The following is a 12,550-nucleotide window of genomic DNA, read 5'->3' on the forward strand; positions in this document are numbered from 1 at the left end:
GATTGTTTTATGTGTAACAATGTGTTTTGACTTTTTGTGTTTTCTTTTTGCGGCATGACTAGAGAAGGTTGTCTGGACTGGGTCATAAAAGTATATGATGTGCTATGTTCACTTCAACCCACAATTAGTGGTCATTGATCTGAATTACACATGTTCACAAGACGGCGGAAAAGTTGCAGCAATAAGATGTCAGACCTTCAAAATTAATTGGAAAACACCCCGCTAGCCAGATTCTTTATAAAACTCATGTTTGGACACCACCTCCACAATAAACAATCAAACTGAGCATTTATTGTCTGGCGTGTGTTGGGTAGGAAAATTGTACGTTAAGTTGATATTAACATTTATATATGTGTAGTGATTGTTTTATTATGTTTGTATATCATGTTTAGCACTTAGCAATACTGCTAGATGATGCTTAGTGCATTTTATGCTATTATAAGCGCGAAAAGAGAGCTAACTAGCTTATGCTGCTATTTTGACATACTGAGCTGCTGCATCACCTCTGAGTTAGTGAAAGTTAATTATACAAATTAATGGAAATTCGCAAGTGTTCAACTTTGGCATCCAACTTAGACCCGGATATGGCGGGAAAGACGGGAAAAAACACCTTTTTTTTTTTACCATTCATGAGGTTTATGATTAATTGTTGATGTAGAGGGGAAGATATAAACTTCCCACCAGTCTTTATCCCAGTGGGAGCAGACTTTCTACAGTAAGTGATGATTGTATTATGTTTGTATATCTTCTTTAGCACTTAGCAATACTGCTACATGATGATTATGTTTGACTAAAGCTGCAGCTGCTAAAACTGGTAGATCATCCTCCATATATTCAGGCTCAAAAAAAGAATATTCTGGATCATCATTTGTCTGCCATGATTAGTAGTCTTGTTTTTGTTGAAGGGAAAGTGAACGTTGTGATGCGTCCGTGAAATTAATACAGTCAAAATATGTAAATATTACATGTTATTATGAATGTTACTAGATACTACATATATATTTACAGCTACTTGGAGGTTTTTGGAAGTTTTTTTTTTTTAGAAAGAATAGAACAACTCATTGGCTCAATTGTTAGCTGACTTTTTCCAACATTTATTTACGACTTAGAAAGCAAAAAAAAAAATAATAAATGTGTTCCTGTCTTACAGAAATATTGTAAATGATCGACACAATTCCAAAATAAAGATACATTATACATTTACAATTGCCCTTTTCCTGTACAAAGAGACCACACCTTAGCAAGGAGCCTGCTTGAAAGATGAATATAACTTGGCAAAGTAATGTGTGCTTATCATTATTATTATTATTATTATTATAATAAAGACCCTTTGAAAAATGTTCCCAAGTAGCAAAAATTCTAATTGTTTTGGTCATCGTGTCTTCTTGACAGATAATCATAACAAAGACACAATGTGTAAAAAAACCCAGAAGTACAATACTTCTTCTCTTCTAGCTTTGCTGTTCAGGTTCTCTGTGTTGGCTCTCTCTCTGCCGGTAGTGGAAGAGACTGGTGGAGTCCAGCTCACCCGCATAACAAACTGCCTCCGCAAAAAGTTTGGCCACCTGCGATGCAAAGCCACAAAACAAGTATTTTTTTCATCAAACAGAATGTAGAAGAGTGTTAATGTAAGACCGCTCTTTGCTGACTTATAAATGTTACAATGTTGGATACACAAATCCAGTGAAGTCGGCACGTTGTGTAAATGGTAAATAAAAACACAATATGATGATTTGCAAATCCTTTTCAACTTATATTCAATTAAATAGAATGCAAAGAAAAGATATTTAATGTTCACACTGGAAAACAATTATTTTTTGCAAATAATAGCTCATTTGGAATTTGATGCCTGCAACGTGTTTCAAAAAAGCTGGCACAAGTTGCAAAAAAGACTGAGAACGTTGAGGAATGCTCAAACACTTATGTGGAACATCCCACAGGTGAACAGGCTAATTGGGGAAAGGCGGGTGCCATGATTGGGTATAAAAGCAGCTTCCGTGAAATGCTCAGTCATTCACAAACAAGAATGGGGCGACGGTCACCACTTTGTGAACAAATGTGTCCGCAAATTGTCGAGCAGTTTAAGGACAACATTTCTCAACCAGCTATAGCAAGGAATTTAGGGATTTCACCATCAACGGTCTGTAATATCAAAAAGTTCAGAGAATCTAGAGAAATCACTGCATGTAAGCGATGATACTACAGACCTTCAATCCCTCAGGAGGAATTGCATCAAAAAGTGACAGTGTGTAAAGGATATCACCCCATAGACTTAGGATCACTTCAGAAAACCACTGTCAGTAATTACAGTTGGTCGCTACACCTGTAAGTACTAGTTAAAACTGTACTATGCAACGTGAAAGCCATTTTCCAACAACACCCAGAAACACCGCCTGCTTTGCTGGCCCCGAGCTCATTTAATATGGACTGATGCAAAGTGGAAAAGTGCTCTGGGGTCTGACGAGTCCACATTTGAAATTGTTTTTGGAAACTGTGGACGTGTCATCCGTAACAAAGAGGACAGAACCATTCGGATAGTTCTAGGCGCAAAGTTGAAAAGCCAACATCTGTGATGGTATGGGGGTGTATTAGTTCCCAAGGCATGGGTAACTTACACATTTGTGAAGGCACCATTAATGCTGAAAGGTACCTACAGGTTTTGGAGAAACATACTGCCATTAAAGCAACGTTATCACGGACACCCCTGCTTATTTCAGCAAGACGATGCCAAGCAGTTTCCATGAAATGCTCAGTCATTCACAAACAAGAATGGGGCGAGGGTCACCACTTTGTGAACAAATGTGTGAGCAAATTGTCGAGCGGTTTAAGAACAACATTTCTCAACCAGCTATTGCAAGGAATTTAGGGATTTCACCATCTACGGTCTGTAATACAGTCAAAAAGTTCAGAGAATCTAGAGAAATCACTGCATGGAAGCAATAATACTACGGACCTTCAATCCCTCAGGAAGAACTGCATCAAAAAGTGACATCAGTGTGTAAAGAATATCACCCCATGGACTCAGGAACACTTATTAAAACCACTGTCAGTAACTACAGTTGGTCGCTACATCTGTAAGTGCAAGTTAAAACACTACTATGCAAAGCGAAAGCCATTTATCAACACCCAGAAACACAGCCAGCTATGCTTGCCCCGAGCTCATCTAATATGGACTGATGCAAAGTGGAAAAGTGCTCTAGGGTCTGACGAGTCCACATTTCAAATTGTTTTTGGAAACTGTGGACGTGTGATCCGTAACAAAGAGGACAGAACCCTTCGGATTGTTCTAGGCGCAAAGTTGAAAAGCCAGCATCTGTGATGGTATGGGGGTGTATTAGTGCCCAAGACATGGGTAACTTACGCATCTATGCTGAAAGGTACATACAGGTTTTGGAGCAACATATGTTGCCATCCAAGCAACGCTATCATGGACGCCCCTGCTTATTTCAGCAAGACGATGCCAAGCCATGTATTACAAAAGCGTGGCTTCATAGTAAAAGAGTGCGGGTACTAGACTGGCCTGCCTGTAGTCCAGACCTGTCTCCCATTAGAAATGTGTCGTGCATTATGAAGCCTAAAATACCACAACTAAGATCCCGGACTGTTGAACAACTTAAGCTGCACATCGAGCAAGAATGGGAAATAATTCTACTTGAAAAGCTTCAAAAATATGTCTCCTCAGTTCCCAAACGTTTACAGAGTGTAGTTAAAAGGCAAGGCCATGTAACACAGTGGTAAAAATGACCAGATTTGTTTGATCTTGTCATCACTTTGTTTATATTCCCAACTTTTTTTTTTTAATATTGTGATTACTGCCACAGGTGGTGAAAATGTGTATTACAACCAAGCACCAAAACTATGGTTAAAAACAGCAGCTGGAGACCACAAGGATGTGTTTTAAGTGTCCATTAATTCCTCATAGGTCCTCTTACCGTGACTTCTATGAAACTAAAGGAGCCATGTCAGATATCAGATGTGATACAGTTACTTTGTCCCGTGTTTCTGACCTGGTAGTTAGTGATGAGAGGCACGCCATGGTCGACAGCCATCCTGCGAATGAGGAAGTTATCCTTCCAGTGGCGGGTGTTGTTGGTGGGCAGGTTGACCACCAGGTCGATGTGACCCTCGCTGATCAAACTACAACACAAAGACAGATGCAGAATGTACATGAGCAATAATAATAATGTGCAATTTGCTTGATCTGAGACAAAAACAGTTTGCTCTGTGCAAGCTTGAAAAACACTAACAGCTCATTTCCTCACACATCGGTTATTTGTAAATATATGTCATTCCCGGCGGATTAAGTTTCTTTTTTTCCAACGCTTTTAACCCTGCAATTTATAAAGCGGTGCAGCTAATTTATGGATTTTTCTTTGCTAATGGCCATTAAGTCTTATGTTAATTACATTTCAATAAGAGACATTTAGGTGTGTTATTGTTTGTGCTATAACAGCTCATTTGCACAAACAGTTTTTTTTTTCAAAATATGTCATTCCCAGTGGATTAAGTTTTTTTCCAACGCTTTGACCCCTGCAACCTATAAAACGGTGCAGATAATTTATGAATTTTTCTTTGCTAATGGCCATTAAAAGTCGAGTGTTCAATACATTTGCTACATACATCATACACAAAGTTTCTCATAGTCATTCTCAGATGTCCCACTGGGTTGTGAGTTTTTCCTTGCCCTTATGTGGGCGCTGACCCTCGGATGTCGTGGCTTGTGCAGCCCTTTGAGACACTTGTGATTTTGGGGTATATAAATAAACATTGATTAATTGATTGACATTTCAATAAGAGACACTGAGAAGGTGTGTTATTGTTTGGACGAGTTCGTTTACTGCCGGTTGAAAATGCACTTCCTGTTTTAATGCCTTCAGCCGGAAGTATAAATCTTCCATAGCGTTTCTGCTGGTGTAGATTCTTCATCACTCCAAGCAAAGTTTGTAAGTTTTACAATATAACTAAAACAATTCTGTAGGAGTGTTTTCATGCATATTTGTACGTGCTATCGTAATGTAATCAAGCTAGCGTCGTTAGCATTATTGTGCATAATGTTTTGTTTCAGGTTCCAAAATTCCTCTGTACATTCACCAAAACGTCACCGTGGAGTTATCGAGTATGTTGGAGAGCTAGCTTCTGCAGCTAGTGGGTCCATGACCATGACTTCTGTTTTGTTTAATCAGCCGTTTTACTGCTGTGTAACAAAACGGCTGCCAGTGGGAAACAAAATGAAAGAATGGCACGTTAATGCCTTGAACCGGAAGTAAAACCTCCAAAGCGTATGGACTCTTCATTCACCACCCCAAGCAACATTTGTAAGTTTTACAATATAACTAAAACAATTCTTACTTACTAAAACCGTCCCATGTGTGACAACGTCTGAAGGAGTGCTTTTATGCATATTTGTACGTGCTATTGTAATGTAATCAAGCTAGTGCATTATGTATTGTTTCAGGTTCCCAAATTCCTCAGTAAATTCACCAAAATGTCACTGTGGAGTTACCGAGTCTGATCAGCTGATTGAAGAGCTAGCTTCCGCAGCTAGTGGGTCCATGACCATGACTTCTGTTTTGTTTAATCAGCCGTTTTACTGCCGTGTAACAAAACGGCTGCCAGCGGGACACACAATGGACGAATGGCATGTCAATGCCTTGAACCGTAAGTAAAACCGTCCACAAGCGTATGGATTCTTCATTCACCACTCCAAGCAACGTTTGTAAGTTTTACAATAATACTAAAACAATTCTTACTTACTAAAACCTTCCCATGTGTGATGTCTGTAGAAGCGTTTTCATGCATATTTGTACGTGCTATCGTAATGTAATCAAGCTAGTGTATTATGTATTGTTTCAGGTTCCCAAATTCTTCTGTAAATTCACCAAAACTTCACCGTGGAGTTACAGAGTCTGTTCAGCTGATTGGAGAGATAGCGTCCGCAGCTATTGGTCCATGACGATGACTTCTGTTTTGTTTAATCATCCGTTTTACTGCCGTGTAACAAAACGGCTGCCAGCGGCACACAAAATGGATGATGATTAGTTAATGCCTTGAACCGGAAGTAAAACTGTCCACAGCATTTTCTGCTCGTAAATATTCTTCATTCACCACCCCAAGCAACGTCTGTATGTTATACAATATAAGTAAAACAATTCTTAATTACTAAAACCGCCCCATATGTGATGTCCGTAGGAGCGTTTTCATGCATATTTGTACGCGTATCGTAATGTAATCAAGCTAGAGAATTATGTATTGTTTCAGGTTCCCAAACTCCGTAAATTCACCAAAACGTCAACGTGGAGTTATTTGTAGTGGGTCCGTGACGATGATTTCTGTTTGGTTTTATCATCCGTTTTACTGCCAATTAAGGGAAGTAAATAAACATTTACAAAATATTTATGTGTCAATAACTTATTTCACAACATATACATCTGCGGTTAATATATGAACAAATATTTAGCGGGTGCAGTTTATATACCGGTGCACCTTATAGTCCGAAAAATATGGTGGATGCATAAAAACATCCAGTATAGGACTACAATTTGTCACAATCTGTGCCACAGAAGAACACTGTTTTTGATTCATTATACAAGGATTTTAATGAGACTTCAATGTGCCTTACAAAACTACACCCGTCGCGTTTGTGGTTTAAATGAATCATGTACTGTATGTGCTCTGTTTTCTTTGCGAGTACTGCAGTACTTGTAACAGCTCGCTCTCAAAGTCACACAGTCAGTGCTTGCATTTTCACGTGGAGGTGTTGATGCAGGACCGGACTGGGAAAGAACATCTGAAGGGTAGGTGACAGAGACAACACAGGTCATGGTCCTCTCTAAAGTGCGGGCCTCTCTGACACCTCACAGCTGATGCCAGAGTGTGGAAGTGTGAGTCTGTGTGCTGTTTTTCTAATCCGCACACAAGCTCATTTCCAAACAGATGGTCTCACTGTAGCGTGCCATAACATCTTGCTGGCGGCATTCACCTAAAACTAAAGTAACCTTCAGGGTGCGTCCATATTTCCACACAGCTACAAACTATGCAAAACTTATTTTCTTCTTTATTGACAACTCTGTGGACAAAGTAAACGGTTTGCCTTCAGTTTATTATTTATATTGCAGATATTGTCCAACTCTTAATGCCCGATTCCGATATCAACCGATGCCGATATCAACAGTTGTAGAATCCAATCAATGTTTATTTATATAGCCCTAAATCACAAGTGTTTCAAAGGGCTGCACAAGCCACAACATCAGCGCCCACATAAGGGCAAGGAAAAACTCACAACCCAGTGGGACGTTGATGAGAATGACTATGAGAAACCTTGGAGAGGACTGCAAATGTGGGTAACCGCCCATCCCTCTAAGGGAGGCCGGATGCAATGGACGTCAAGTGGGGCTGACATAATATTGTGAAAGTCCAGTCCATAGTGGATCTAATATAATAGTGAGAGTCCAGTCCATAGTGGATCTAACATGATAGTGAGTCCAGTCCGTAGTGGATCTAACATGATAGTGAGTCCAGTCCATAGTGGATCTAACATAATAGAGTCCAGTCCATAGTGGATCCAACATAATAGTGAGAGTCCAGTCCATAGTGGATCTAAATAATAGTGAGATTCCAGTCCATAGTGGATCTAACATTGATAGTGAGAGTCCAGTCCATAGTGGATCTAACATGATAGTGAGAGTCCAGTCCATAGTGGATCTAACATGATAGTGAGATTCCAGTCCATAGTGGATCTAACATTGATAGTGAGAGTCCAGTCCACAGTGGCTCTAACGTAATAGTGAGAGTCCAGTCCACAGTGGCTCTAACGTAATAGTGAGAGTCCAGTCCATAGTGGATCTAACATTATAGTCCAGTCCATAGTGGAGCTAACATGATAGTCCAGTCCATAGTGGATCTAACATGATAGTCCAGTCCATAGTGGATCCAACATAATAGTGAGAGTCCATTCCATAGTGGATCCAACATAATAGTGAGAGTCCAGTCCATAGTGGATCTAACATAATAGTGAGAGTCCAGTCCATAGTGGATCTAACATGATAGTGAGAGTCCAGTCCATAGTGGATCTAACATGATAGTGAGTCCAGTCCACAGTGGATCTAACATGATAGTGAGTCCAGTCCATAGTGGATCTAACATAATCGTGAGAGTCCAGTCCATAGTGGATCTAACATAATAGTGTGACAGTCCAGTTCATAGTGGATCTAACATAATAGTGAGAGTCCAGTCCATAGTGGCTCTAACGTAATAGTGAGAGTCCAGTCCATAGTGGATCTAACATGAGAGTCCAGTCCATGGTGGATCTAACATGATAGTCCAGTCCATAGTGGATCTAACATGATAGTGAGAGTCCAGTCCATAGTGGATCTAACATAATAGTGAGAGTCCATTCCATAGTGGATCTGATGTGATAGTGAGAGTCCAGTCCATAGTGGATCTGAATAATAGTGAGTCCAGTCCATAGTGGATCTAACATGATAGTCCAGTCCATAGTGGATCTAACATAATCGTGAGAGTCCAGTCCATAGTGGATCTAAATAATAGTGAGAGTCCAGTCCATAGTGGATCTGACATAATAGTGTGACAGTCCAGTCCATAGTGGCTCTAACATGATAGTGAGAGTCCAGTCCATAGTGGCTCTAACATAATAGTGAGAGTCCAGTCCATAGTGGATCTAACATGATAGTCCAGTCCATAGTGGATCTAACATGATAGTCCAGTCCATAGTGGATCTAACATGATAGTGAGAGTCCAGTCCATAGTGGATCTAACAAAATAGTGAGAGCCCAGTCCATAGTGGCTCTAACATAATAGTGAGAGTCCAGTCCATAGTGGATCGAACATGATAGTCCAGTCCATAGTGGATCTAACATGATAGTGAGAGTCCAGTACATAGTGGATCTAACATAATAGTGAGAGTCGATTCCATAGTGGATCTAACGTAATAGTGAGAGTCCATTCCATAGTGGATCTAACGTAATAGTGAGAGTCCAGTCCATAGTGGACCTAAATAATAGTGAGACTCCAGTCCATAGTGGATCTAACATGATAGTCCAGTCCATAGTGGATCTAACATGATAGTCCAGTCCATAGTGGATCTAACATGATAGTGAGAGTCCAGTCCATAGTGGATCTAACAAAATAGTGACAGCCCAGTCCATAGTGGCTCTAACATAATAGTGAGAGTCCAGTCCATTGTGGATCTAACATGATAGTCCAGTCCATAGTGGATCTAACATAATAGTGAGAGTCCAGTTCATAGTGGATCTAACATGATAGTCCATTCCATAGTGGATCTAACGTAATAGTGAGAGTCCAGTCCATAGTGGATCTAACATAACAGTGAGAGTCCAGTCCATAATGGATCTAACATAATAGTGAGAGTCCAGTCCATAGTGGATCTAACATAGTGAGAGTCCAGTCCATAGTGGATCTAAATAATAGTGAGAGTCCAGTCCATAGTGGATCTAACATGATAGTGAGAGTCCAGTCCATAGTGGATCTAACATAATATTGTGAAAGTCCAGTCCATAGTGGATCCAACATAATATTGTGAAAGTCCAGTCCATAGTGGATCTAACATAATATTATGAAAGTCCAGTCCGTAGTGGATCTAACATAATAGTGAGAGTCCAGTCCATAGTAGATCTAACATAATCATGAGAGTCCAGTCAATAGTGGATCTAACTTAATTGTGAGAGTCCAGTCCATAGTGGATCTAACATAATAGTGAAAGTCCAGTCCATAGTGGATCTAACATAATAGTGAGAGTCCAGTCCATAGTGGATCTAACATAATAGTGAGAGTCCAGTCCATAGTGGATCTAACATGATAGTGAGAGTCCAGTCCATAGTGGATCCAACATCATAGTGAGAGTCCATCCCATAGTGGATCTAACATAATAGTGAGAGTCCAGTCCATAGTGGATCTAACATAATCGTGAGAGTCCAGTCCATAGTGGATCTAAATAATAGTGAGAGTCCAGTCCATAGTGGATCTAACGTGATAGTGAGAGTCCAGTCCATAGTGGATCTACCATGATAGAGTCCAGTCCATAGTGGATCTAACATGATAGTGAGAGTCCAGTCCATAGTGGATCGAACATGATAGTGAGAGTCCAGTCCATAGTGGATCTAACATAATAGTGAGAGTCCAGTCCATAGTGGATCTAACATAATAGTGAGAGTTCAGTCCATAGTGGATCTAACATAATAGTGAGAGTCCAGTCCATAGTGGATCTAACATAATAGTGAGAGTCCAGTCCGTAGTGGATCTAACATAATAGTGAGAGTCCAGTCCTTAGTGGATCTAACATAATAGTGAGAGTCCAGTCTGTAGTGGATCTAACATAATAGTGAGAGTCCAGTCCGCAGTGGATCTAACATAATAGTGAGAGTCCAGTCCGTAGTGGATCTAACATAATTGTGAGTGTCCAGTCAATAGTGGATCTAACATAATAGTGAGAGTCCAGTCCGTAGTGGATCTAACATAATAGTGAGAGTCCAGTCCGTAGTGGGGCCAGCAGGAGACCATCCTGAGTGGAGGCGGGTCAGCAGCACAGAGATGTACCCAACAGATGCACAGGGGAGTTAACTTAATTTGTTGTGATGCCCCGCTGGATGCATTAGACAACGTAACATAGTTTTCCAAAATAAATCAACTCAAGTTATGGGAACAAATGCCAACATGGTGCTGCAGTATTTGTTATTGAAGTCACAAAGTGCATTTTTTTTTTTAGTAACATGCCTCAAAACAGCAGCTTGGAATTTGGGACATGCTCTCCCTGAGAGAGCATGAGGAGGTTGAGGTGGGCGTTTTTTTTTTTATATACTGTAGTGTCCCGGAATAGTTAGTGCTGCAAGGATTTCTGGGTATTTGTTCTGTTGTGTTTATGTTGTGTTACGGTGCAGATGTTCTCCCGAAATGTGTTTGGTTAATTTTCGGTACAGTAAGAAAACAACAAAATATAAATGTTTTGGTTATTTATTTACCAAATTTGCAAAATCTACCAAAAATATTTTTCTTAGTGGAATATTTGATGTGAAGTAATGGGAACCTTGAATAGGTTAATAATTCATTATAACATTGATTTTGATTCAATATTATGTTTTGAGCAATGACAACAAAAAAGCTTTGTTTTATTAGTCAACGTTGCAAATTTTTCCAAATTACATTTAGGCGTTAAGCTTTTTATTTCACTTTTGTTTATGATTTTGTTTATTTTAATAGTATTTTTAAAATGTGCCGCGGGCCTTTAAAATATTAGCTGTGGGCCGCAAATGGCCTGCGGGGCACACTTTTGACACCCCTGGTATCGATAATAAAAAATACAATCTGATAAATCTATGGGTAAAAAGCAGGGCCTGGCGACGCATGCAAATTTATCATAACTCTCTCGCTCTCTCTGTCTCTGTCCCTCACTCACGAATGCTGCTGCGTGCACAATTTGTTTTGTTTTTAACCCCTTCTTAATCCTGAACATACATTGAAAATACACACAACCCTAACTTAAAATGCCGTACATTTGAGGCATTTAAGAAACTCCACCCGGACAGCCCCGCAAAAGAGGAGGTATGGTCAGTCTATCATAGCCCGGTCACTGCTAGCATGCAGTGTGTTGTGCCTCGGTGTGCATTGTTTACACAACATGCGCTATGCTACTTAATATACCCGTGTGGAAACTCGTTCGGTACACCTCTGAACTGAACCGAAACCCCCGTACCGAAACGGTGCAATACAAATACAAGTACCGTTACACCCCTAATATATAGAGTGGGGCAAACAAGTATTTAGTCAGCCAGCGATTGTGCAAGTTGTCCCACTTAAAATGATGACAAAGGTCTGTAATTTTCATCATAGGTACACTTCAACTGTGAGAGATAGAATGTGAAAAAAAATCCAGGAATTCACATTGCAGGAATTTTAAAGAATTTATTTGAAAATGATGGTGCAAAATAAGTATTTGGTCAACTATTCAAAGCTCTCACTGACGGAAGGAGGTTTTGGCTCAAAGTCTCACGATACATGGCCCCATTCATTCTTTCCTTAACACGGATCAATCGTCTTATCCCCTTAGCAGAAAAACAGCCCCAAAGTTAAGTTAAGTTAAAGTTAAAGTACCACTAGGTGTGGTGAAATTTGTCCTCTGCATTTGACCCATCCCCTTGATCGCCCCCTGGGAAGTGAGGGGAGCAGTGGGCAGCAGCGGTGCCGCGCCCGTGAATCATTTATGGTGATTCAACCCCCAATTCCAACCCTTGATGCTGCGTGCCAAGCAGGGAGGCAGTGGGTCCCATTTTTTTTATAGTCTTTGGTATGACTCGGCCGGGGTTTGAACTCCCAACCCACCTATCTCAGGGCGGACACTCTAACGACTAGGCCACTGAGCAGGTAAGCATGTTGTTTCCACCCCCATGCTTCACAGTAGATATGGTGTTCTTTGGATGCAATTGAGTATTCTTCGACCTCCAAACACGACGAGTTGAGTTTATACCAAAATGGATACAGGCGAGGATTGGGAGAATGCCATGTGGTCAGATGAAACCAA

At 40.3% G+C, this 12,550-nt stretch overlaps 1 protein-coding gene across 1 annotated transcript in view; it reads right to left on the reverse strand.

Annotated features, from left to right (window-relative positions):
• Window positions 1–1,066: 1,066 nt before the first annotated feature.
• Window positions 1,067–12,550, reverse strand: part of cps1 (carbamoyl-phosphate synthase 1, mitochondrial) — a 170,002-nt gene continuing 158,518 nt past the window's right edge. The window contains exons 37-38 of the mRNA XM_061879865.1: window positions 4,008–4,137; window positions 1,067–1,565 (exon numbers count right to left, since the gene is read on the reverse strand). Of these exons, the coding sequence (XP_061735849.1) occupies window positions 1,452–1,565; window positions 4,008–4,137 (244 nt within the window). The 3' untranslated portion in view covers window positions 1,067–1,451. The remainder of the gene's footprint in view (window positions 1,566–4,007; window positions 4,138–12,550) is intronic.

Source organism: Nerophis ophidion, linkage group LG19 (genome assembly GCF_033978795.1).
Source record: "Nerophis ophidion isolate RoL-2023_Sa linkage group LG19, RoL_Noph_v1.0, whole genome shotgun sequence".
Classification (NCBI taxonomy): Eukaryota; Metazoa; Chordata; class Actinopteri; order Syngnathiformes; family Syngnathidae; genus Nerophis; species Nerophis ophidion.